At 46.6% G+C, this 21,442-nt stretch overlaps 1 protein-coding gene across 1 annotated transcript; it reads right to left on the bottom strand.

The window, feature by feature from the left end:
* Positions 1–14,854: 14,854 nt before the first annotated feature.
* LOC118971877 (uncharacterized) lies at positions 14,855–21,120 on the bottom strand. Its single transcript, XM_037015449.2, has 5 exons — positions 20,964–21,120; positions 18,523–18,777; positions 17,753–17,874; positions 15,781–15,832; positions 14,855–15,139 (listed from the first exon to the last, which is right to left on the bottom strand). Exons 1-5 carry the CDS (start codon positions 21,118–21,120, stop codon positions 15,114–15,116), a joined length of 612 nt encoding a protein of 203 aa, XP_036871344.2. The 3' UTR covers positions 14,855–15,113.
* Between the last annotated feature and the right edge of the window lie 322 nt (positions 21,121–21,442).

The following is a 21,442-nucleotide window of genomic DNA, read 5'->3' as shown; positions in this document are numbered from 1 at the left end:
ACGGTACGTTATCACTGCCGCCCATCATGTCTCTCGGGTAATTTTAATAACCATTCAACACGCAAATACTGAGCACCCACTGTGTGCAGGCGCTGGGGATACAGCTGGGAACAGAACACGCAGAAACGCCTGCCCTCCTGGAGCTGACCTCCGGAGCAGCAGTCCAACAGAACTTTGCAGCCATAAAAATGTGTTTCTTTCGCATTGTCCAATTTAGTGACTAACACGAGGCCCCTGAGCCCTTGAAATGGGACAAATGTGACCAAAAAGCTGAATTTTAAATTTTGTTAATTTTAATGAATTCTAATTTCAGTAATTGCATGTGACCAGTGAGTATACAATTAGACAAGAACAGTTCTAGAGAACACAGATAATTATACATAAGTGAAACAGGGTGTCATAGTCAAAATGTTGAACAAAAGAAGCCAGATTTTTTTAAAAAACAATGTACTGTGATTCCATTATATCAAGTTGAAAAACAGGCAAAATAACCTCTAACAATAGAAGTGAGCAGAGTGTTACCCTTGGGACTGGGGACGGGCAGCAGACACAGCCTTCTGGGAGCAGAAATGCTCTGTTTATTGAGCTGCATGATAGTTATGAGGGTGTTTGCATAGGTTTAAAAATGATTTTAATATATGTATTGTCATATCTGTTACGTATGATTAAATGCTATAAAGAACATAAAGCAGGAAAAAAGGACTAGATTGGAAGTAGCCTCTTCCTGGTCTCCCAGATTCCACTCTTGCCAGCAATCCACCTCGGCTCTACCCGACTCCACTCTCTCCAAGCTTCCCCTCCTTTCCCCTTCCATCAGGTTTTCCCATCTTTTTAAAAAGGTAAATCCCGTGTCATTCCTCTGCTTCAAGGCCCCCAAGAACTTCCCAGGACACTAAACTATAGAAACTCTTTAGGGGACCTACAGGGCGTACTCATTCCAGGGCTCCAGCCAGTCACCGCATCTCTCACTGCCCCACCTCCGCAACCACCACCACGCTCACACACACACCCTGCAGCTATCACTACGGCTCTGAATGCACAGATTCCCTTGGCCCCAGGCCATTTGCACTTGTTGGTCCCTCTGCCCAGAACACTGTGTCCTGTGTGCTCTCTGCCTTGTTGCCTCCCTCTCTTGCCTCAGACAGAGGCCTTCCTGCGTACACCCAGCTAGAGCAGCCCCCAACACCTGGTTTTACTACATTCACACAACTCTGTCTCCTCCTGCTAGAACCTCAGCTCCAGGAGGATAGGGACCGTTTGCTATTTTGTTACTGCTGTTTCTTAGCCTCCAGGAGCACCACATGGTAGGTGCTGAATACGTAACTGCTGAATAAATGAGGATATTGTTATCTTCTGTCCTTTTCTCTCTCTGACCTCGTCTCCTATTATTTCTGCCCTCCTCTTCACTATTCCTTGAATATGCTGGGCTCCTTCCCATCTCCAAACCTTTGCCCAGCTAGTCCCTCCACTTGGAATGCTCTGTCCAGATAGCTGCCTGTCTGGCACCCCTTAGGAAACACCTCACTCCGTTTAGGTCTTTGTTTAAATTGCATTTTGTTAGTAAAGTCTTCCCTCAGCACCCTGTTTAAAAGTGCAACCTTTCCTCACAACCCCACTCCTGAAGCCTCTTCCTTATTGTCTTTGTTCCCAGGCGTTTATCACCTGGGATGTATTAACATTTTACTTATATGCCTTGTACAGTAGCATGTCAGCTCTACAAGGGCAAGGACTTTTGTACCTTGCTCACAGCCGTATCCCTAGCTTGGAGAAAAGGAATTTACATGTTAACAGGTGCTCAATAAAACTGTTGAGTGACTGAATGTCTGTCTCCCTTGCCAGATATGAACATGGGACAAGGAGTCCTGTGTCCTCTTCACCACTGTGGTGGCAACACCTGACATGGCCCCAGCACAGCCCACATGACCACGATGAGTTTTCTTTTTCCTCCCAGACTTCCCACTTCTCCTGGCTTTCATGCACATCAGCCTCTGTGCCCACCTATAGCCCCCAAACAACATAGGTCTTTAGATGGTTGCTGTGGGCAAAATTGTAATATTTCCAGAATATTTCACCTGTCTTTAGTGCATCTACATATCGACAGGTATTCCTCAGGGGTGGATAAAAGTAGTCTATCGCCATATCAATGGGTAATTACCAGGGTTTATCTCAACCTGAGAGGTTGGGGAAGGACTCACTTGCTTCTGCTGGTGCAGGAAAGAGAAACGGACAGGACCACAGTTTGTAAGCAATAAACAGGTTTTAAACTTTATTTCTCCCTTTGACTGATTTCAGTTTTAGAGGTATTTTACCCCAGGATTTCCTCTCCCCGGAGTTACAGTTGCAAAGGAAGTGACTCTACTCTCTAGGTTCCTTAACAAATCTATGGTTTGTGCCTGGAAAAATGAGCTCTGGTGAAGAGGAAGCAAAAAGAAGAGGAGGAAGAAGAGGACCAGGAGCAGCAGCCTCCGCATCATGGCCCAGAGGTGGTTGTGGTGCTTTAAGGTCCAGCTAATGCCCTGCATCTGCCATGTGACTGAGGCCTGGAGGGGGGCTAATGAGGGGTGAATGTCCAGTCCTAAGATTGACAGGCAGTGCCAGCCTCCAGACCACAGGGACAGAAGAACAAGCAATGGGAGTAAAGTGGAAGTTTTCCAAGAACCCCTGGGGCGTCCAGGCCCATTTGTTGTACGTATCTTGCTGCCAGAAGAATAGTCTAGTTTGTGCTTGGGCTCTAGCCCAAGATCTGGCACTAGCGAGATCTAGATGCAAATCCCAGCTCTACTGCCTACAGGCTGTGTGACCTTGGGCAGACTTAGTTTCTCTGAGCCTGAGTTTCCCCATTTGCAAACTGTAACATAAAATGGTGGATGATGGGAATGATGTACTGCTTAATTGGGCTTTGCATAGATTGGGCACCCAATAAATTGAAGCTGTTATTATCTTTAGAATTAGCAATGCTCAGGATTAGAGGGATTTCAAAAGAGTCTCTCATTCAATCAAATTCAATATCATTGTTAATAAACAGAGAAGTTGCCAAACTTCCCCAAAGTCATAAAGCTATCAGGTAACAGAAGATTAGACTCTAGCTTTAATCTTTCCACTCCCTTCCACCAGAGCCTATCTATTAGAATTTCAATAACGCCCTCTGTAGAGGAAACCCAGTGTGCCTGGATGCATTTCCGTAGGCTTTTTTGGCAAGCACAAGAAATACAGCCCAGGACTCAGAAACCGTGACTGGGCTGTGGAGGCAGAAACCTGAAACAGTGACTGTATCTTGGGAGTGGATGCAGGTGGTAATGCAGAGGGCAGAGCAGCAGGAGGCATTTTACATAGATTAGTCCTGGCGGGCTAGGTAATGCTACGGGACCAAGCTGCCTGGGAATAGAAGAGGCTCAGCACAACTGAATGAGTTTCTTGCTCCAGCAGCTCTGCGGGGAGTCAGCACACTTGCCAGGGTAGCGGTCCTCCACACGGGGCCTTAGTGAGGCCGGCACCTCCTGTGCATAGCTCACCTCACCCCCAGGCTGTGAAGAGAACTGGGGAACTCACAGCTTTGCTGGGGGCCTCACAGAGGATGAAATTAACCGCCACCCAAAACTGGTTTAGATGTTGGAACAGATGATGCACACATGCCCAGACAATCTGAAAGTGGTTATCACCCATACAACGGAACTTTCCAAGGACACAGGGCAGGTGCAAGCAGGTGTGATCGCAAGGACAACAGGGGAGGCAGGGCACGTGGCTTTGACTGTTACTGTGGCTGGGAGATGGGGCTGGGGTGTGTTCCAATGAGCTGGCACTTCCCACCAGCACCTGGTGCTTTCCTTTCTGGCTCTCCTACAGTGGGACCAGAGGGGAAAGGGGGGAAGGGGAAGGGAGGCTTGAAAGCCGTCATTGGTTAATCAACAAAAAGAGAGTCTTCTTTTTTTTTACAACATGCTCACCCTTCTTTGCTTTGGTCCAGAAGTTACACCTGCCACTTCACTGGCTAGAAATAAGCACACAGCCCCAGGCTGCTTGCAGGAAGGCAGTTCTTCCCGTGCCAAGGGGGAAGTTATGAAATGGGCCTTGATTAATTCCTAGCTGGATCTGTGTCTTTAATGGAAAAAAGAAAGGACAGCTAAGGGTGTTGAGACCTCACCTCAGAAACAAGGCTTCTGCGAGGGGCTGAGAGTCTATTTGGGCAAAGATAGGGATGATCAGAAAGGGTAGAGGAGGATTTGGTTAAGTTAAGATGGCCTTTGCCTTCTCAGCATCCTCTAAGACCTCCAGGTGAAGGCCCTATTATGTTTGAATATCCAGATGCAGAGAAATAATGCCCCTGAATCTGCATATAACCCCCTTAAGCAAACAAACAAGTATCTATTACCACAGCAAGAAAGGGAGATTCTGAAAACATCTCATCTTCAGGCGGCAGAGAATCCAGCAGGACTTACGTGATTGCAAGTGACAGAAACTCAGACCAAAGTGGTTAAGGGAAAACGTGAATTTACTGGGTCATATAACTTAAAAGTCCAGGGGTAAAGCTATTTGGCTTAAGGCACAGCTTGTTTCAGAGCCTGAAGTGAAGACATTAGAACTGGCTCCACTTCCCTCTGTGTTGGCTTCATTCTAAGTTCACACAGTGATAAAATGTCTGCCAATAGCTACAGACCTACTTTCTCCCATGTTCAAGTCCAGTGAAAGAGAAAGCATTTCATCTTGGTGACTCTGTACAAATCCTAGGCTTTGCTCTGACTGGACAAACTAGGCCATGTGTCCTTCCCCAAACCTATCCCTGCAGCCAGGGCAACAGGATGAGCCCCAGGGCCACCCCCTGAACCAACCTCTGTGTCTGCATTCGATGTTCTGAGGCAGATGGAGCCCCACTCAATGTCATGGACAGAGAATGGAAGGGGGTGGTTTCCTTAAAGAAAATATAAGGTTACAAAAAGAAAGGGAGCAGGAAAAACAGAAGATGGCGGTGTGAGTAGAGCCGTGGAAATCTCCTCCCAAAACCATATATATTTTAGAAAATTCAACAAATACAACTATTCCTAAAAGAGAGACCAGAAGATACAGGACAACAGCCAGGCTACATCTACACCTGCGAGAACCCAGTGCTTCTTGAAGGGGGTAAGATACAATCCGTGGGCCAGCAGGACCCGAGGACCCCTCACCCCAGCTCCCAGCGGGAGGAGAGGAGTCGGAGCAGGGAGGGAGAGGGAGCCCAGGACTGCTAAACACCCACTCCTAGCCATCCGCACAGGAGCACAGACACACAGTGCATGGGGTGTTTGATACGAGGGAAATGGGATAGTAAAATCTGCAAGTGGGTCCCCACAGCTGGCGCCCCTGGGACAAAGAAAAGCAAGTGCTTTTTGAAAGACTTAAAGGGACAGGGACCCCACAGCTGGATGGAAGCATTCTGGGACACTTAGCCCAGCAGCTGGGAACCCCGGGGAACTCCAGGCACCCTAACCCCATGAGTGGCAGTGCAGTTTAGAGGGCCCTCATGGAAATAAACAGCCTCCCACCCATTTCCCCTCTGATGCGGCTCCGCCATAGTGGATCAGCAGCCTGAGGCAGCAGGGCAGAGCTTCTTTCACAGCAGCCAGGCAAAAATTAGAAACACCATCTGTGTGCAATTGCCCAGCACAAGCTGCTAGGGGTCGCTGTTCTCCCAGGAGAGAAAGGCCACAGCTAGCAAAAAGGGACATTCTCCCAGCTGACACACACACCAGATCCCCACAACTACCTCTATTGCCATGAAAAGGCACAAGAATTTTATACTGACCAGACTAACCCAGACATCCGCCCCTGAGAAGGAATCTGGGGAAATAGACCTAACTAATCTCTCTGAAAAACAATTCAAAATGAAGATCATAACTATGCTGATGGAGTTGCAGAGAAATATGCAAAAGGTAAGGGATGATGTCCAGAAGGAGATTATAGAAATTAAACAATCTCTGGAAGGATTTAAAAGCAAAATGGATAAGATACAAGAGGCCATTGATGGAATAGAAAACAGAGAACAGGAACGCATAGAAGCTGACGCAAAGAGTGATAAAAGAATCTCCAGTAATGAATCAATATTAAAAGAACTGTGTGACCAATCCAAAAGGAACGATATCCGCATTATAGGGGTACCAGAAGAAGAAGAGACAGAAAAGGGATAGAAAGTGTCTTTGAAGAAATAATTGCTGAAAACTTCCCCAAACTGGGGGAGGAAATAACTGATCAGACCATGGAAGTACACAGAACTCCCAACAGAAGGGACCCACGGAGGACAACACCAAGACACATAATAATTAAAATGGCAAAGATCAAGGACAAGGACAGAGTTATAAAGGTAGGCAGAGAGAGGAAAAAGGTCACCTACAAAGGAAAACCCATCAGATTATCATCACATTTCTCAACAGAAACCTTACAGGCCAGAAGAGAATGGCATGATATATTTAATGCAATGAAACAGAAGGGACTTGAACCAAGAATACTGTATCCAGCATGTTTATCATTTAAATATGAAGGAGGGATTAAACAATTCTCAGACAAGCAAAAGTTGAGGGAATTTGTCTCCCACAAACCACCTCTACAGGGTATTTTAGAGGGACTGCTCTAGATAGGAGCACTCCTAAGGCTAAAAAGATGTCACCAGAGAAAATAAAATCACACTAAAGAAAGCAGACCAACCAAATACTAACTAAAGTCAAAAAATAAAATCAGACAGGAGCCAAGATGGCGGCATGAGTAGAGCAGCGGAAATCTCTTCCCAAAACCACATATATTTTTGAAAATACAACAAAGACAACTCTTCCTAAAAGAGAGACCAGAAGACACAGAACAACATCCAGACCACATCCACACCTGTGAGAACCCAGCACCTCATGAAGTGGGTAAGATACAAGCCACGGCCTGGTGGGACCCAAGCATCCCTCACCCCAGCTCCCAGCGGGAGGAGAGGAGTCAGAGAGGGGAGGGAGAGGGACCCCAGGACTGCTAAACACCCAACCCTAGCATTCTGCACCAAAGCACAGACACAGTGTATGCGTGGGGTCCTGGAAACTAGGGAAACAGGACAGTAAGACCTGTGAGCAGGTCCCTGCAGCCGGCACCACGGGGACAAAGAGAAACGAGTGCTTTTTGGAAGTCTTAAAGGGACAGGGACCCCACAGCCAGACAGAAGCATCCTGGGACACTTAGTCGAGCAGCAGGGAACTCTGGGCACCCTAAACCCCTGGATAGCAGGGAAGCTCAGAGGCCCCTCATGGAGATAAAAAGCCTCCCGGCCATTTCCCCTCTGACGCGGCTCCGCCATATCGGAGAAGCAGCATGAGGCAAGTCACGCCCACAGCAACAGTGGAGATGAACTCCATAGAGGCCAGGCAAGAATCAGAAACCCCGTCTGTGCGCAGCTTCCCAGCACAAGCCACTAGAGGTCACTGTTGTCCCAGGAGAGGAAGGCCACAAACCAACAAGAAGGGAAGTTCTTCCAGCTGTCACTCATGCCAGCTCTGCAAACTATCTCTATTGCCATGAAAAGGCAAAATTTGAGGCAGACAAAGACTACAGAGACAACACCTGAGAAGGAGACAGACCTAACCAGTCTTCCTGAAAAAGAATTCAAAATAAAAATCATAAACATGCTGACGGAGATGCAGAGAAATACACAAGAGCTAAGGGATGAAGTCCAGAGGGAGATTACAGACGTCCGGAGGGAGATTACGGAAGTGAAACAAACTCTGGAAGGATTTATAAGCAGAATGGATAAGATGCAAGAGGCCATTGACAGAATAGAAACCAGAGAACAGGAACGCATAGAAGCTGACACAGAGAGAGATATAAGGATCTCCAGGAATGAAACAATACTAAGAGAACTGTGTGACCAATCCAAAAGGAACAATATCTGTATTATAGGGATACCAGAAGAAGAAGAAGAGAGAAAACGGGATAGAAAGTGTATTTGAAGAAATAATTGCTGAAAACTTCTCCAAACTGGGGGAGGAAATAAACGAACAGACCATGGAAATACACAGAACTCCCAACAGAAAGGACCCAAGGAGGAGAACACCAAGACACATAATAATTAAAATGGCAAAGATCAAGGACAAGGACAGAGTTTTAAAGGCAGCTAGAGAGAAAAAGGTCACCTATAAAGGAAAACCCATCAGGCTATAATGAGACTTCTCAACAGAAACCTTACAGGCCAGAAGAGAATGGCATGATATACTTAATGCAATGAAACAGAAGTGCCTTGAACCAAGGATACTGTATCCAGCACAATGATCATTTAAATATGAAGGAGGGATTAAACAATTCCCAGACAAGCAAAAGTTGAGGGAATTTGCCTCCCACAAACCGCCTCTACAGGGTATTCTAGAGGGACTATTCAAGACGGGAGCACTCCTAAGACTGAACAGATGTCACCAGAGAAAATTAAATCACGGCAAACAAAGCAGACCAACCAAATACTAACTAAAGGAAAAAAGTAAAATCAACTACCCACTAAAAGCAGTTAAAGGAAACATGAAAGAGCACAGAATAAAACAACCAACATATAAAGAATGGAGGAGGAGGAATAAAAAGGGAAAGAAGAAAAGAATCTCCAGACAGTGTATATAACAGCTCAGTAAGCGAGCTAAGTTAGACAGTAAGATACTAAGGAAGCTAACCTTGAACCTTTGGTAACCACAAATCTAAAGCCTGCAATGGCAATAAGTACATATCTTTCAATAGTCACCCTAAAAGGAAATGGACTGAATGCACCAATCAAAAGACACACAGTAATAGAATGGATAAAAAAGCAAGACCCATCTACATGCTGCTTACAAGAAACTCACCTCAAACCCAAAGACATGCACAGACTAAAAGTCAAGGGATGGAAAAACATATTTCATGCAAACAATAGAGAGAAAAAAGCAGGTGTTGGAGTACTAGTATCAGACAAAATAGACTTCAAAACAAAGAAAGTAACAAGACATAAAGAAGGACATTACATAATGGTAAAGGGCTCAGTACAACAAGAGGATATAACCATTATAAACATATATGCACCCAACACAGGAGCACCAACATATGTGAAACAAATACTAACAGAATTAAAGGAGGAAATAGAATGCAATGCATTCATTTTAGGAGACTTCAACACATCACTCACTCCAAAGGACAGATCCACCAGACAGAAAATAAGTAAGGACACAGAGGCACTGAACAACACACTAGAACAGATGGACCTAATAGACATCTATAGAACTCTACACCCAAAAGCAACAGGATATGCATTCTTCTCAAGTGCCCATGGAACATTCTCCAGAATAGACCACAGAAAGAGCCTTAAATTGAAAAAGATTGAAATTCTACCAACCAACTTTTCAGACCACAAAGGTATAAAAGTAGAAATAAATTCTACAAAGAAAGCAAAAACGCTCACAAACACATGGAGGCTTAACAACATGCTCCTAAGTAATCAATGGATCAATGACAAAATTAAAATGGAGATCCAGCAATATATGGAAACAAATGAAAACAACACAAAACCCCAACTTCTGTGGGACGCAGCAAAAGCAGTCTTAAGAGGAAAGTATATAGCAATCCAGGCATATTTAAAGAAGGAAGAATAATCCCAAATGAATAGTCTAACATCACAATTATCAAAATTAGAAAAAGAAGAACAAATGAGGCCTAAAGTCAGCAGAAGGAGAGACATAATAAATATCAGAGAAGAAATAAATAAAATTGAGGAGACTAAAACAATAGAAAAAATCAATGAAACCAAGAGCTGGTTGTTTGAGAAAATAAACAAAGCAGATAAGCCTCTAGCCAGACTTATTAAGAGAAAAAGAGAATCAACACACATCAACAGAATCAGAAACGAGAAAGGAAAGATCACGATGGACCCCACAGAAATACAAAGAATTATGAGAGAATACTATGAAAACCTATATGCTAACAAGCTGTAAAACCTAGGAGAAATGGACAACTTCCTAGAAAAATACAACCTTCCAAGACTGACCAATGAAGAAACAGAAAATCTAAACAGATCAATTACCAGCAAAGAAATTGAAGTGGTAATCAAAAAACTACCCAGGAACAAAACCCCCAGGCCAGATGGATTTACCACAGAATTTTATCAGACATACAGAGAAGACATAATACCCATTCTCCTTAAAGTTTTCCAAAAAATAGAAGAAGAGGGAATACTCCCAAACTCATTTTATGAAGCCAACATTACCCTAATACCAAAACCAGGCAAAGACCCCACCAAAAAAGAAAATTATAGACCAATAACTCTGATGAACATAGATGCAAAAATACTTAACAAAATATTAGCAAACGGAGTTTAAAAATACATCAAAAGGATCATACACCATGAACAAATGGAATTCATCCCAGGAATGCAAGGATGGTACAACATTCGAAAATCCGTCGACATCTTCCACCACAACAACAAAAAGAAGGACAAAAACCACATGATCATCTTCATAGATGCTGAAAAAGCATTCGACAAAATTCAACTTCCATTCATGATAAAAACTCTCAGCAAAATGGGTATACAGGGCAAGTACCTCAACACAATAAAGGCCATATATGATAAGCCCACAGCCAGCATCATACTGAACAGTGAGAAGCTGAAAGTTTTTCCACTGAGATCGGGAACAAGACAGGGATGCCCACTCTCCCCACTGTTATTCAACATAGTACTGGAGGTCCTAGCCACAGCAATTAGACAAAACAAAGAACTACAAGGAATCCAGATTGGTAAAGAAGAAGTCAACTGTCACTATTTGTAGATGACATGATACTGTACATAAAAAACCCTAAAGACTCCACTCCAAACTACGGGAACTGATATCAGAATACAGTAAAGTTGCAGGATACAAAATTAACACCCTGAAATCTGTGGCTTTCCTATACACTAACAATGAAGTAATAGAAAGAGAAATCAGGAAAACAATTCCATTCACAATAGCATCAAAAAGAATAAAATACCTAGGAATAAACCTAACCAAGGAAGTAAAAGAACTATACCCTGAAAACTGTAAGACACTCTTAAGAGAAATTAACAAGGACATTAGGAAATGGAAACTCATCCCATGCTCTTGGCTAGGAAGAATTAATATTGTCAAAATGGCCATTCTCCCCAAAGCAATGTGCAGATTTGATGCAATCCTTATCAAATTACCAACAACATTCTCCACCAAACTGGAACAAATAGTTCAAAAATTCATATGGAAACACCAAAGACCCTGAATAGCCAAAGCAATCCTGAGAAGGAAGAATAAAGTGGGGGGATCTCACTCCCCAACTTAAAGCTCTACTACAAAGCCACAGTAATCAAGACACTTTTGGTACTGGCACAAGAACAAAGCCACAGACCAATGGAACAGAATAAAGACTCCAGACATTAACTGAAACATATATGGTCAATTAATATACGATAAAGGAGCCAGGGACATACAATGGGGAAATGACAGTCTCTTCAATAGATGGTGCTGGCAAAACTGGACAGCTGCATGTAAGAGAATGAAACTGGAACACTGTCTAACCCCATACACAAAAGTAAATTTGAAATGGATCAACGACCTGAATGTAAGTCATGAAACCATAAAGCTCTTAGAAAAAAACATAGGCAAAAATCTCTTGGACATAAACATGAGTGACTTCTTCATGAACATATCTCCCTGGGCAAGGGAAACAAAAGCAAAAATGAACAAGCTGAAAAGCTTCTGTACAGCAAAGGACACCATCAATAGAACAAAAAGGTACCCTACAGTATTGGAGAATATATTCATAAATGACAGATCCAATAAAGAGTTGACATCCAAAATCCAAAATATATAAAGAGCTCATGCACCTCCACTAACAAAAAGCAAATAATCCTATTAAAAAATGGGCAGAGGAGCTGAACTGACTGTTTTCCATAGAAGAAATTCAGATGGCCAACAGACACATGAAAAGATGCTCCACATCGCTAGTCATTAGAGAAATGCAAATCAAAACCACAATGAGATATCACCTCATACCAATAAGTATCGCTTCCATCCAAAAGACAAACAACAACACATGTTGGCGAGGTTGTAGAAAAAGGGTTACCCTCCTACACTGCTGGTGGGAATGTAAATTAGTTCAACCATTGTGGAAAGCAGTATGGAGGTTCCTCAAAGATCTCAAAATAGACATACCATTTTCCCCAGGAATTCCACTTCTAGGAATTTACCCTAAGAATGCAGGAGCCCAGTTTGAAAAAGGCATATGCACCCCTATGTTTATTGCAGCACTATTTACAATAGCCAAGAAATGGAAGCGACCTAAGTGTCCATCAGTAGATGAATGGATAAAGAAGATGTGGTACATATACACAATGGAATATTATTCAGTCATAAGAACAAAACAAATCCTACCATTTATGACAACATGGATGGAGCTAGAGGGTATTATGCTCAGTGAAATAAGCCAGGCAGAGAAAGTCAAGTGTCAAATGATTTCACTCATATGTGGAGTATAAGAATAAAGAAAAACTGAAGGAACAAAACAGCAGCAGAATCACAGAACCCAAGAATGGACTAACAATTACCAAAGGGACAGGGACTGGGGAGGATGGGTGGGAAGGGAGGGAGAAGGGTGGGGAAAAAGAAAGGGGCTATTATGACTCACATGTATAATTAGCATGTAGGGGGCGGCATGGGGAGGGCTGTGCGGCATGGTGAAGACAAGTAGTGATTTTACAGCATCTTGCTGCGCTGATGGACAGTGACTGTGGTGGGGTGGGGGGGCACTTGGTGAGGGGGGTAGCCTAGTAAACTTAATGTTCTTCATGTAATTGTAGATTAATGATAACAAAATAAAAAAGAAAGGGAGCACTGGATCTTGGCAGGGAAAAATCAGTAAATATTCCTTAAATATGTCAAATGGGAATTTATAGAGGACCCCCCTTTATGCTTAATTTAAATCAATGCAAAATGTCATCAGCACAACCTTTATTTCATATTTAGTATTCAGTCTTTATTTTACATTTTTTCAAAGTAAACGTATTTATGAGACCTTTTGTAAGTCACTACCAACCTCAGCTCTTTCCAAAGCAATTGTGTTTCAAGTGAATTCTACCCATTTAAGAAGGTTTAGTGTTCTAGGTCAGCTCTATCTCCACTTGGAAGGTTTCTTTCTCTACCAGTCAGTGACTAGTCGGGAAGACAGAAACTACTCAAGGTATTTGAAACAGAGAGAATTTATTATAGGGAAATGGTCTCACAAGAGATGGAGGAGCTGAGATAACAAACAAGATGTTGAGGCAACTGGAAGATTAGCAACAGCAAGAAGACATAAATGCTCCTATGGCTGGAGGCATGAGGCTGTGTGACTGGAGTCCCTAAGGACTGCAGAGGAAGGGCTGTCGTAAAGCAGACGAGAGGACTGCTGGTGAAGCAGGGGTGGGGGAGCAATAGCCCCTTCTCTGTGCTGTGATCTTCAGCAAGTCCTAGAAGCCAGAGGACTCGAGAGACTGGGAAATGCATTTCCCAGGGATAAATCACAAAACAGGAGGAGGGCAAACTGGCAAATGATTAGCACATCTTCCTCCCAAACCCACCAAGACTGGAAGGAGTCTGTGTGCTCTGGTAGCCTCCACACCCTGGCCCTCTCCCACTCCTCAGTCTGGCTTCAAGGTGCTTTACTTGTAGGGGAACTTGGAGTGGGGAAGTCACACTTGCAACGCAGCTTACCTTTAAGCCTAGGGTAGCATGATTTTAATGTTGGGGGTGAAAAGAACTCTGTGAAAGGAAGCTTGTAATTTCCTCTGAGGTTTTTTTTACCCTCAATCTTCATGAAAATTTTGTCAAGTTCACTTTCTGCAGAAAAGAAAGCCATGACTTGGTCCCAGATACAGAGATTAGTCCCTCTCCTGAGTACTGTTGGCAATTACACCATGTTTTCAGCAGAGACTCAACTGGGCTTTACAAGGCTTGCTGGGAGGTAAGGTCATGTGCTCCTTCCACCACCACTTCCTGATGCTGTGGTTAAGCCAGAGGATACACAGTCCAGTAGAGCTGTAGCTCAAGAAAGAGCTGTAACAGTATGCCATTAGTTCTAGGTCCTGGGATCCAAGCTTCCCTTGCTAATTAAAATAATAATGAAGGGTTCTGTGGCAGCAAGTTGTTCCCACTACACATTCTCCTTCTTCCCTTTAAGAATAGAACCCCCAAGCTTTAGTCAGACACATAGATGCCCAGGTGAGAGCTACATCTCCCAGTATCCCTTGCAGCTAGGTACAGCCATGTGACTAAGTTTCATCCAATGGGATATAAGTGAAGATAATTCGTGCTGCCTCTTGGTCATACTCTTTTAGGAATGGTGAGCATTTGCTGTCCCTTTACCTCCTCTCTTCTAACTGGAATGTGGCCCCTAGCAGACATGGTGATGAGCCATCCTCAACTATGTGAAGGAAAGAAGGTCCTAGGGCAGAACTTCCCAGCTGGTGAGTCTGGAGATATTGATCCCGTCTGCACTCAGGAGAGTCTCTTTAGGGCCCCAAAGCTCTTCTACTTTTACCCCAAGATGCTATCCAGATGTCCGATTTCTATGTTTCTATATGTGCTATGTTATAAATTTTTTTTAAAAAAGGAAGCACAGCAGTGGATGGCTGAGCAAGAAGATGGAAGGAGGTGGGGACGTGATGACCTCACCCAGCCCAGCCTCCGTCCAGCCTCTTCCAACCGCCAGGTGAGAGTGAAATCATCTACCTTGCTTAAGCCATCATTAGAGTACGTTTGCTTCTGCAGCTATAAACTTGCATCCTAAAGAACGTAGATGGCTTAGATTTGGAAATTATCTTATTATCCAACTATGGAGAAACACTTAAGCAAAATATGGTCCACATAGATAATGAAATTAGGCAGTCTTTAATGTTTTCAAAAATACTTTGGTGACATGGGAGAAATGATCAAGATATAATGATAGAGGAGAAAAAACAATTTCTGATTTCTGTGTGAGACCAAGGATCTCTGAGTTACACTGTTGTTATGTCAAATGAGTGCTGAGTGGGTCCAGGAAAGGGTGGCCCTGAGGGCAGAACTTGGGGTGAGGTAGAGTCCAGGTTCCAGCCTGACCCATGAGGGTGGGTCAAGACTGGAACCAGTGGGTCAAGACCAGGAATCTTCATCAGCATCTGGCCAGAAAAGAGAGTAGAGTTCTGCATTCCGACTGTGTTGATACCCTCTTGGCCGTGGGGACGCCAGTAGAACCTGCACCCTTCCCCATCAGAATTTTCCCAGGGAGCTGACTCCACCCCTGCACATGACCTAGGCTGACTCAGTCAGCAGATTCCACCACAGTGATTGGTTCGGGGTGAGCTTGCAAACGAAGTAAATTCAATGAGAATCAATCCAACTGTTTGTTAAGAACCATGGAACAGAGACTTTCCTTTCTCTGGAAGATATACTGTGCACTTGTGAGGTGGATTCATGGTTAAGAGTCTGCCACTGGAGCAAGACAGCCTAGGTTCAAGTCTCAGTCCCAACCCTTGGTCTAATTTGAGCCTCAACCCTCAAATAGGGGTCTTTTTACTAATAGGGATAACTATAGCACCTGCAACAACATTGCTGTTATAATAAAATGAGTTAATGCAGGTAAGGAAGTACTTTGCACAATGTCAGGAACATAGTAAGTGCTTAATAAATCTTAGCTGTTGTTATGAGGTGACACCTGGGACTTGTGTGGCTACTGGGAAGGAATCCAGCCTGGGGGCCATGGAATTGTTGGATTCAGCCAGACTTGAGGCCTGCCGGCCTCTGGACTTCCGGTTCTCACCACGGATGATTGCCTCATCATCCAGACTGGTTTGGGTTGGCTTTCTGGATACCTGCAGCAGACAGAGTCCTTGCTGATACATCATGGTGTGACTTTGGACAAGTCATAGAGCTCACTCAGCCTCAGTTTCTTTATCCATAAAATGGAACTGATAGAATCTGAGAGAGTGGAGCCATAAAGTGCACCAGTTCCCTTTCCCACCACAGGCACGAACAGTTAGCATTTATACTTCACACACATTCTCATAAACATTCTCTAAAGGATGTCCACTCTTTTGCTCCCCCTCAAAGTGTTCAGATACCGTCTCAGTCCTACCACACCCCTACCCACGGGCACCCCCACCCATGGGCACCCCTACACATGCTTCCCAGGCACACTCATTATCCTGGCACCTCCATCCCAACACAGTTCTCCATCCCAAGACATGGCCCTTCCTGGAACCCCCGTCCTCTCACGCACACCCCCTGCTCCATCCCCTGCCTGCAGTGCCACCCTGAGGCCACCCTGCCTGCAGACAGGGCCATGCCTCCGGTATCCCTTTTCACCCTCCCCAGACTGGAACAGTCCCTACCAGGTTCCCTCTCCCAGAAAGTTCATACAGAGACCAGAGCCAGGAAGTGACTTTAATGTCTCAGGAGCTGGAGTTTGAACCAGATGGGGGTGCCCCAAGCCTCTCGCCCCCAGGGAAGTGGGGCAATGACCAGCCTGCATTCTCCTCTAAATCAGATAGCACCCGCGGGGACATAATATCACGTCCTTGGAATGGCAGCTCAAGGCCATCTGGCAGGGGCACAGAATGTTGATGGCTCCCTTGGTCTGCAGAAAGTGGAATGAAAGTTGGGAGTCACCAAGGTGCAGAGAGGAGGGGGGCTGAACTACTGGGGAACAGGAGCAAGAGCTCAAGTGCTGGGCTGAGTCAGACCTGGGGCCTGTCAGCCCTTCAGCTGATCACTCCTGGCCTCAGGCAAGGGAAACAGGCTTGTCTCAGTTTCCCCTTCTGTTAAATGGGATGACAAGGTAACCCAGCACACAAGGTTATAATGAGCATCAAATGAAGTAAAATCGGTCACCTGCCCACAGTGAAAACACCCTCTCAGCTATAGACTCAGGCCACGGTAGGAGCCTGGCTGTTTCTGTAGGGCACTGGTGGCCTCCCAGACAGGGATATGGGGGCCGAGCCCAAACTGCCTAGAAAGGTCTGGGCCCAGAGCCAGATGAGAGAAGAGCAGTAACAAGAAGGACTGTGCATTCTGCGCCCAGCACTTCCACCAGCTGCTAACAGCCATGCTCGACTGAGCCTGTCCTTGCCAGGACCACACACTCTCCCCAGAAACCCGGTGAGTTAGGCACCTTAGCCCCATTTTACAGGAGCGGAAACAAAGTGAGGCTCAGAGAGCGGAAGAGGCCTGTCTGAGGTCATGAAGAAAGGGAATGGAAAAGCCAGAATTAAGCTCAGGTCCCAGACCAAAACTGTGGTCTTGCCATAGGAGGGCCTTGCTCCTCTCAAGAAATTGGGTCATGGTGGCAGGGAGGTGGGAAGAGTAAGAAGAAGGTCTTTTCCCACCTACTTTGCCTCACTGATGTTAGGATAGAGATATTCATTCATTCAACAAACATTTCTTGAGCACCTACTGTGCACAGGTACTAAGTTCGGGGACAGGAGCTCAAATATGAATATGCTGCAATCCCGCTCTGAAGAGCCCTGACCAGGGGCGGAGGCAGACAGAAAGCGCGGCGAGTCAGGGAAATACAGCCTCTGAGGAGGGTAGGAGCCAAAGGTGCGGGAGCTCCAAGGAGAGAAGCACTCCTAGAGGAGGTGGCCAAGTCCTCCTGCAGGGCAGTAGGAGCTGGCGGGGTGCAGAAGCGGAAAGGGCACTCCAAGCAGAGGGTGAAGAGCAGGTGCAACCAGGTGGGTTTTTTCAACCTTCCCCACCATACATGCCAGAAGGGACTGCCCACCCCTGAGCCTCACCTGGGGCAAGCACACCTTGTTTATTCTGGTCTTGGGGGCACAGAAGGCAGCCATGACGTCCAAGTTCATGAGGCAGCAGTCACTGAAGCACTCAGAGTGGTGGGAGCACTCGACCCATTCCCCTGTGGGGACAACCCTGGGTTACCAGCACTCTGGCTGGGGTGGGGGCAGAGTTCCTGGCATTGCCAAGGCCCCAGGGGTGCAGGAAGTAGGGCCATGAGATGGTCGCCCCCAGGCTCCACTCCCTCAGCACCCCCCAGCACTCAGAGGAGTGGGAAGGCAGGGGTTAGTACTTGTCTCTCTGCCTCACCTTTCCTGGGGTGCCCCCTCTATGAGTCCCAAAGTGCGATCTGTGCTGGGGTATCCCAGATTATACTGTGGGGGAGCTGGGAGGAAGGGACAGCAGGGAAAGACCGGGAGAAGGAGGAGTCGTTGTTCTAGAAGGGGAAGGAGAGGGCAAGAAACTGGAGCGGGCCAGTAAGCTCAGGGGGTTGGGGGAGGCGGTCCAGGACCAAAGCAGCCCGGAGCGGGGCTGGGTGGGGGTTAGGGGGAGCTCTGGTCCGAAGGACGCTGTCTCTCACCGCCAGAGCCTCCAGGGAGTTGATGCAGGGCTTTGAGGCCCGTTTGGGACCACATCAAGCCTGGGAACAAATCCCCAGTTGTGTTCCCACCCCGACCCGAACTCTGTCTCCGAACCTCACCGCCGCCTTGCGGCTGGACGGCGATATCCCGGCCTCCACCCGCGTAGAGGACCAGTCGCTTTGGCTCACCTTCACTGACCCCTTGGTAAACTTGGCCGACGCGCTCCAGCAGGGCAGCAGGATCCCCGCGAGGAGCGCGAAGGCTGCAGCCATGGGAGCGGGCAGCGGAGGACGGCGGGCCGGGGGCCGCGGGCCGGGTGCCTTCCCTGCCACGTGACCCCGAGGCCGCCCCGGCTGGGCATGTAGGCGAGGGAGCGGGTGCCACCCGCAGCCCGGGAGCGCGCGCAGCCGCGGAGGGCACAGCCCCTCCCGCCGGGAGCCGCCCTGCCGGGAAGGGACGGCGCACCGAAAGGCGCTGCCCCGAGAGCCGGACTCGAGCCCCGGACACGCTGGACCATAGATTTGAGGCGCCTTAGGAGCCTCCGCATGTATTATTTCCAAATCAAAAAACTATAAAATAAAACTTTATTTTGAAAGTCATGCAAAGTATATATGCTGAAATGAAAACAGCTTCCTTTTTGATCGTCTCTCTCTCGGCCCCGGCTGCAGCGAACAGCTCTGCACCCCTTATCTTGTAGGTAAGCCAGCCCCCGCTCTGGCGGCCCTCGTTCCCTCTCCAGGCCCTGTCTTGTCATCTGTTAAGAATCGGGTGCTTAGACAAGACGGCCTCTAAGACCCAGAGCTCTTCCAGTCCTAACCGGCCGCTGGCTTGTCTAAGAATCTGTCTGTGAGTTGTAGGAAAGTCAAGGTGTGAAACGGAGAATGGAGGCGAGGAGAGATAAAGGCTCAGGGGAAGCCGGGGAGCAGACCTGCACGATTTCACTCCGGATGAAACTCCCACCTCACCACACACTTGCCAGCTTCTGCTTTTAAATATTTGCTCTTAAGAAAAGATCTGAGGGCCCTGTCTCGGTGGGAAGGGCCACAGACTGAGTTGTGCCTGCACCCAAATTCCCGTGTTGAAGCCCTAAATACCGTGATGGTATTTAGATGGGCTCTTTGGGAGGTAATTAGGGTTAGCTGGGATCATAAGGGTCCCCTCATGATGGGACTAGTGCCCACAGGAAAAGAGACACCAGGCAGCTTGGTGTCTCTCTCTGCCATGTCAGGACGTGGGAGAAGGCAACCATTTGCAAGCCAGCACGACAGCTGTCACCAGAGCCTCCTGCCTCACCTGGTCTGGGGCCTCCAGCTCCAGAACTGTGCGAGGTAAGTTTCTGTCTTGTAAACAGCCCAGTCTGCGGTGTTTTGTTAAAACTGGCCAAGCTGGCTGGTGTAGGGGGCGTAGATCTTTTCTCTAAGGATAGCAACCCCCTCTGTACCGAGAGGGACTGCTATCATCTCAGTCATCTCCATTAGCCCTCTCCGTATTAGGGTACTTAACACTAGCCGTCACAACAGAGTACTCCTGAGATTCCAATGGCTTGGCACAGTAATGCTTTATTTACCACTCATGTGGAGTCTGATACGGGACAGGAGAACTAACTTCCGTCTTGTAGCCTTGCCATCTGGAAAGCTGGTCCCCTAGGCCATTATGGAAGACGGAAGAGAGAGGTGGAGGAAGCACATGGACACTTAGCTGCCTCAGCCTGGTGTGACCCACACCTCTTCCACTCACAGACTATTGGCCAGAACTGGTCGTATGACTTCAACCTTGTGCAGCGGGAGGGCTGGGAGACTCAAGGGAACTCTAGAATGTCTAGTCTACTCTATCTTTTCTGCTGCACAACTCTTATCCGTTTTACAGACGAGGAACCCAAAGGTTCAAGGTAAAATAACTTTCCCAAATAACACAATTAAATCCCGGAGCCAGATATAAACCCAGGGCATTCCAGCTACTGAGCCCAAGCTCTTACCACTGCCCTATACTGCCTTGGGAAGCCAGAAGCCTTTGCTCCCAGTGAAGGGATTCCTGTCATCACCTTGTCCTCTCCCTCCACTAGTCAAGGTCTGAAAGTCTCTTCAGACCCGCGTCCACAGCATGGCCCAGCTATTCACCCATCCGTGAAGCTCATCGTGTCTCCCAGCAGCACTGTGAACTGGAGGGGAGCCCAGGGGTTAATACTTCTCTGAACAGCTACCTCCCTCCCTGAGACTCTTGGCCCTGCCCTTGTGTAGGTAATGGGGAAATAATGTTGCCTGAGCAGGAAAGGGGCACATTTGGAGGCAAGCGGCTAACAGCTAAGTGCCAGGATTGGTAGGTTGTGGTTCATGATCTGGGGCAAGGGCACCCTGAGAAGTTTATTGAAGGCCCTTGGCAGGGGGAGTGGAGCCCCTGAAATTCTATGCAAAATACTGTGTGCATGGCTTTAAAATTTTTTTTTTAAGACAGAGGTCCGCATTTTTCAAAACTGGTTCAAAATCTTAATTTCAAGGTGAGGAGAGGAAGGCTCAGAGAAGAAAGGGACACTCCTGTGAGTGTGGGGCACCTCCACAGAGTGAGGGGTATGGAAGCCAGATCACCAGGGTCCACGCGGACAGTGGGGTGGGGAGTCATTGAGGCCCCTGACCTGTGAGCATGGCCACAGCTCTGTGTATTGGCCAGGGCCCAAACGTGGCCACCCTAGTCTCGAAGGAGAACTGGATCACTTCAGGGCAGGGAAGCGCCTGGCTGGTGGGCCCTGCCTCCCGCTTCCCGTTCCCGGTCCCTTTGCCTCCCTCTGACATTCTCCTGCTTCTCTCTCCTGTCCTACATATTTCTCTTGGTTTCCATGACAATATTCTCACTGGTCTACAGTAAAATGATAAAAATAAGGGGAATGTGGGTTTTTTGGAAAGATAAATGTATTTAATTCGAAGAACGATTTGTTTTTCTGAAACTACATCCTTCCTACCTTTTTGGCATTCCAATGTGGTTTTATGAAACAATGGTAGTGTTATTTGGTTTTCCACGTTGTTGCATGGTTGTTTTCTATGGTGTTAAATAGAGGTGCACAAATTCTGTCAGCCTCCCAAATTGTTTTGGAAGTTTTATCAGTCTGCCAAATGC

The sequence above is a fragment of the Manis javanica genome, chromosome 16 (assembly GCF_040802235.1).
Source record: "Manis javanica isolate MJ-LG chromosome 16, MJ_LKY, whole genome shotgun sequence".
Taxonomy (NCBI): Eukaryota; Metazoa; Chordata; class Mammalia; order Pholidota; family Manidae; genus Manis; species Manis javanica.
This window is presented reverse-complemented; position numbering and strand designations above follow the sequence as displayed.

Coding starts and splice junctions, on each gene's coding strand:
- LOC118971877 (XM_037015449.2), bottom strand. CDS start 21,120: ATGTCAGAGGGAGGCAAAGGGACCGGGAACGGGAAGCGGGAGGCAGGG. Junction 17,875..18,522: donor TTACCAAGGGGTCAGTGAAG/GTGAGCCAAAGC, acceptor TTGTCCCCACAG/GGGAATGGGTCGAGTGCTCC. Junction 15,833..17,752: donor ACAAGGTGTGCTTGCCCCAG/GTGAGGCTCAGG, acceptor TGTCTGCTGCAG/GTATCCAGAAAGCCAACCCA.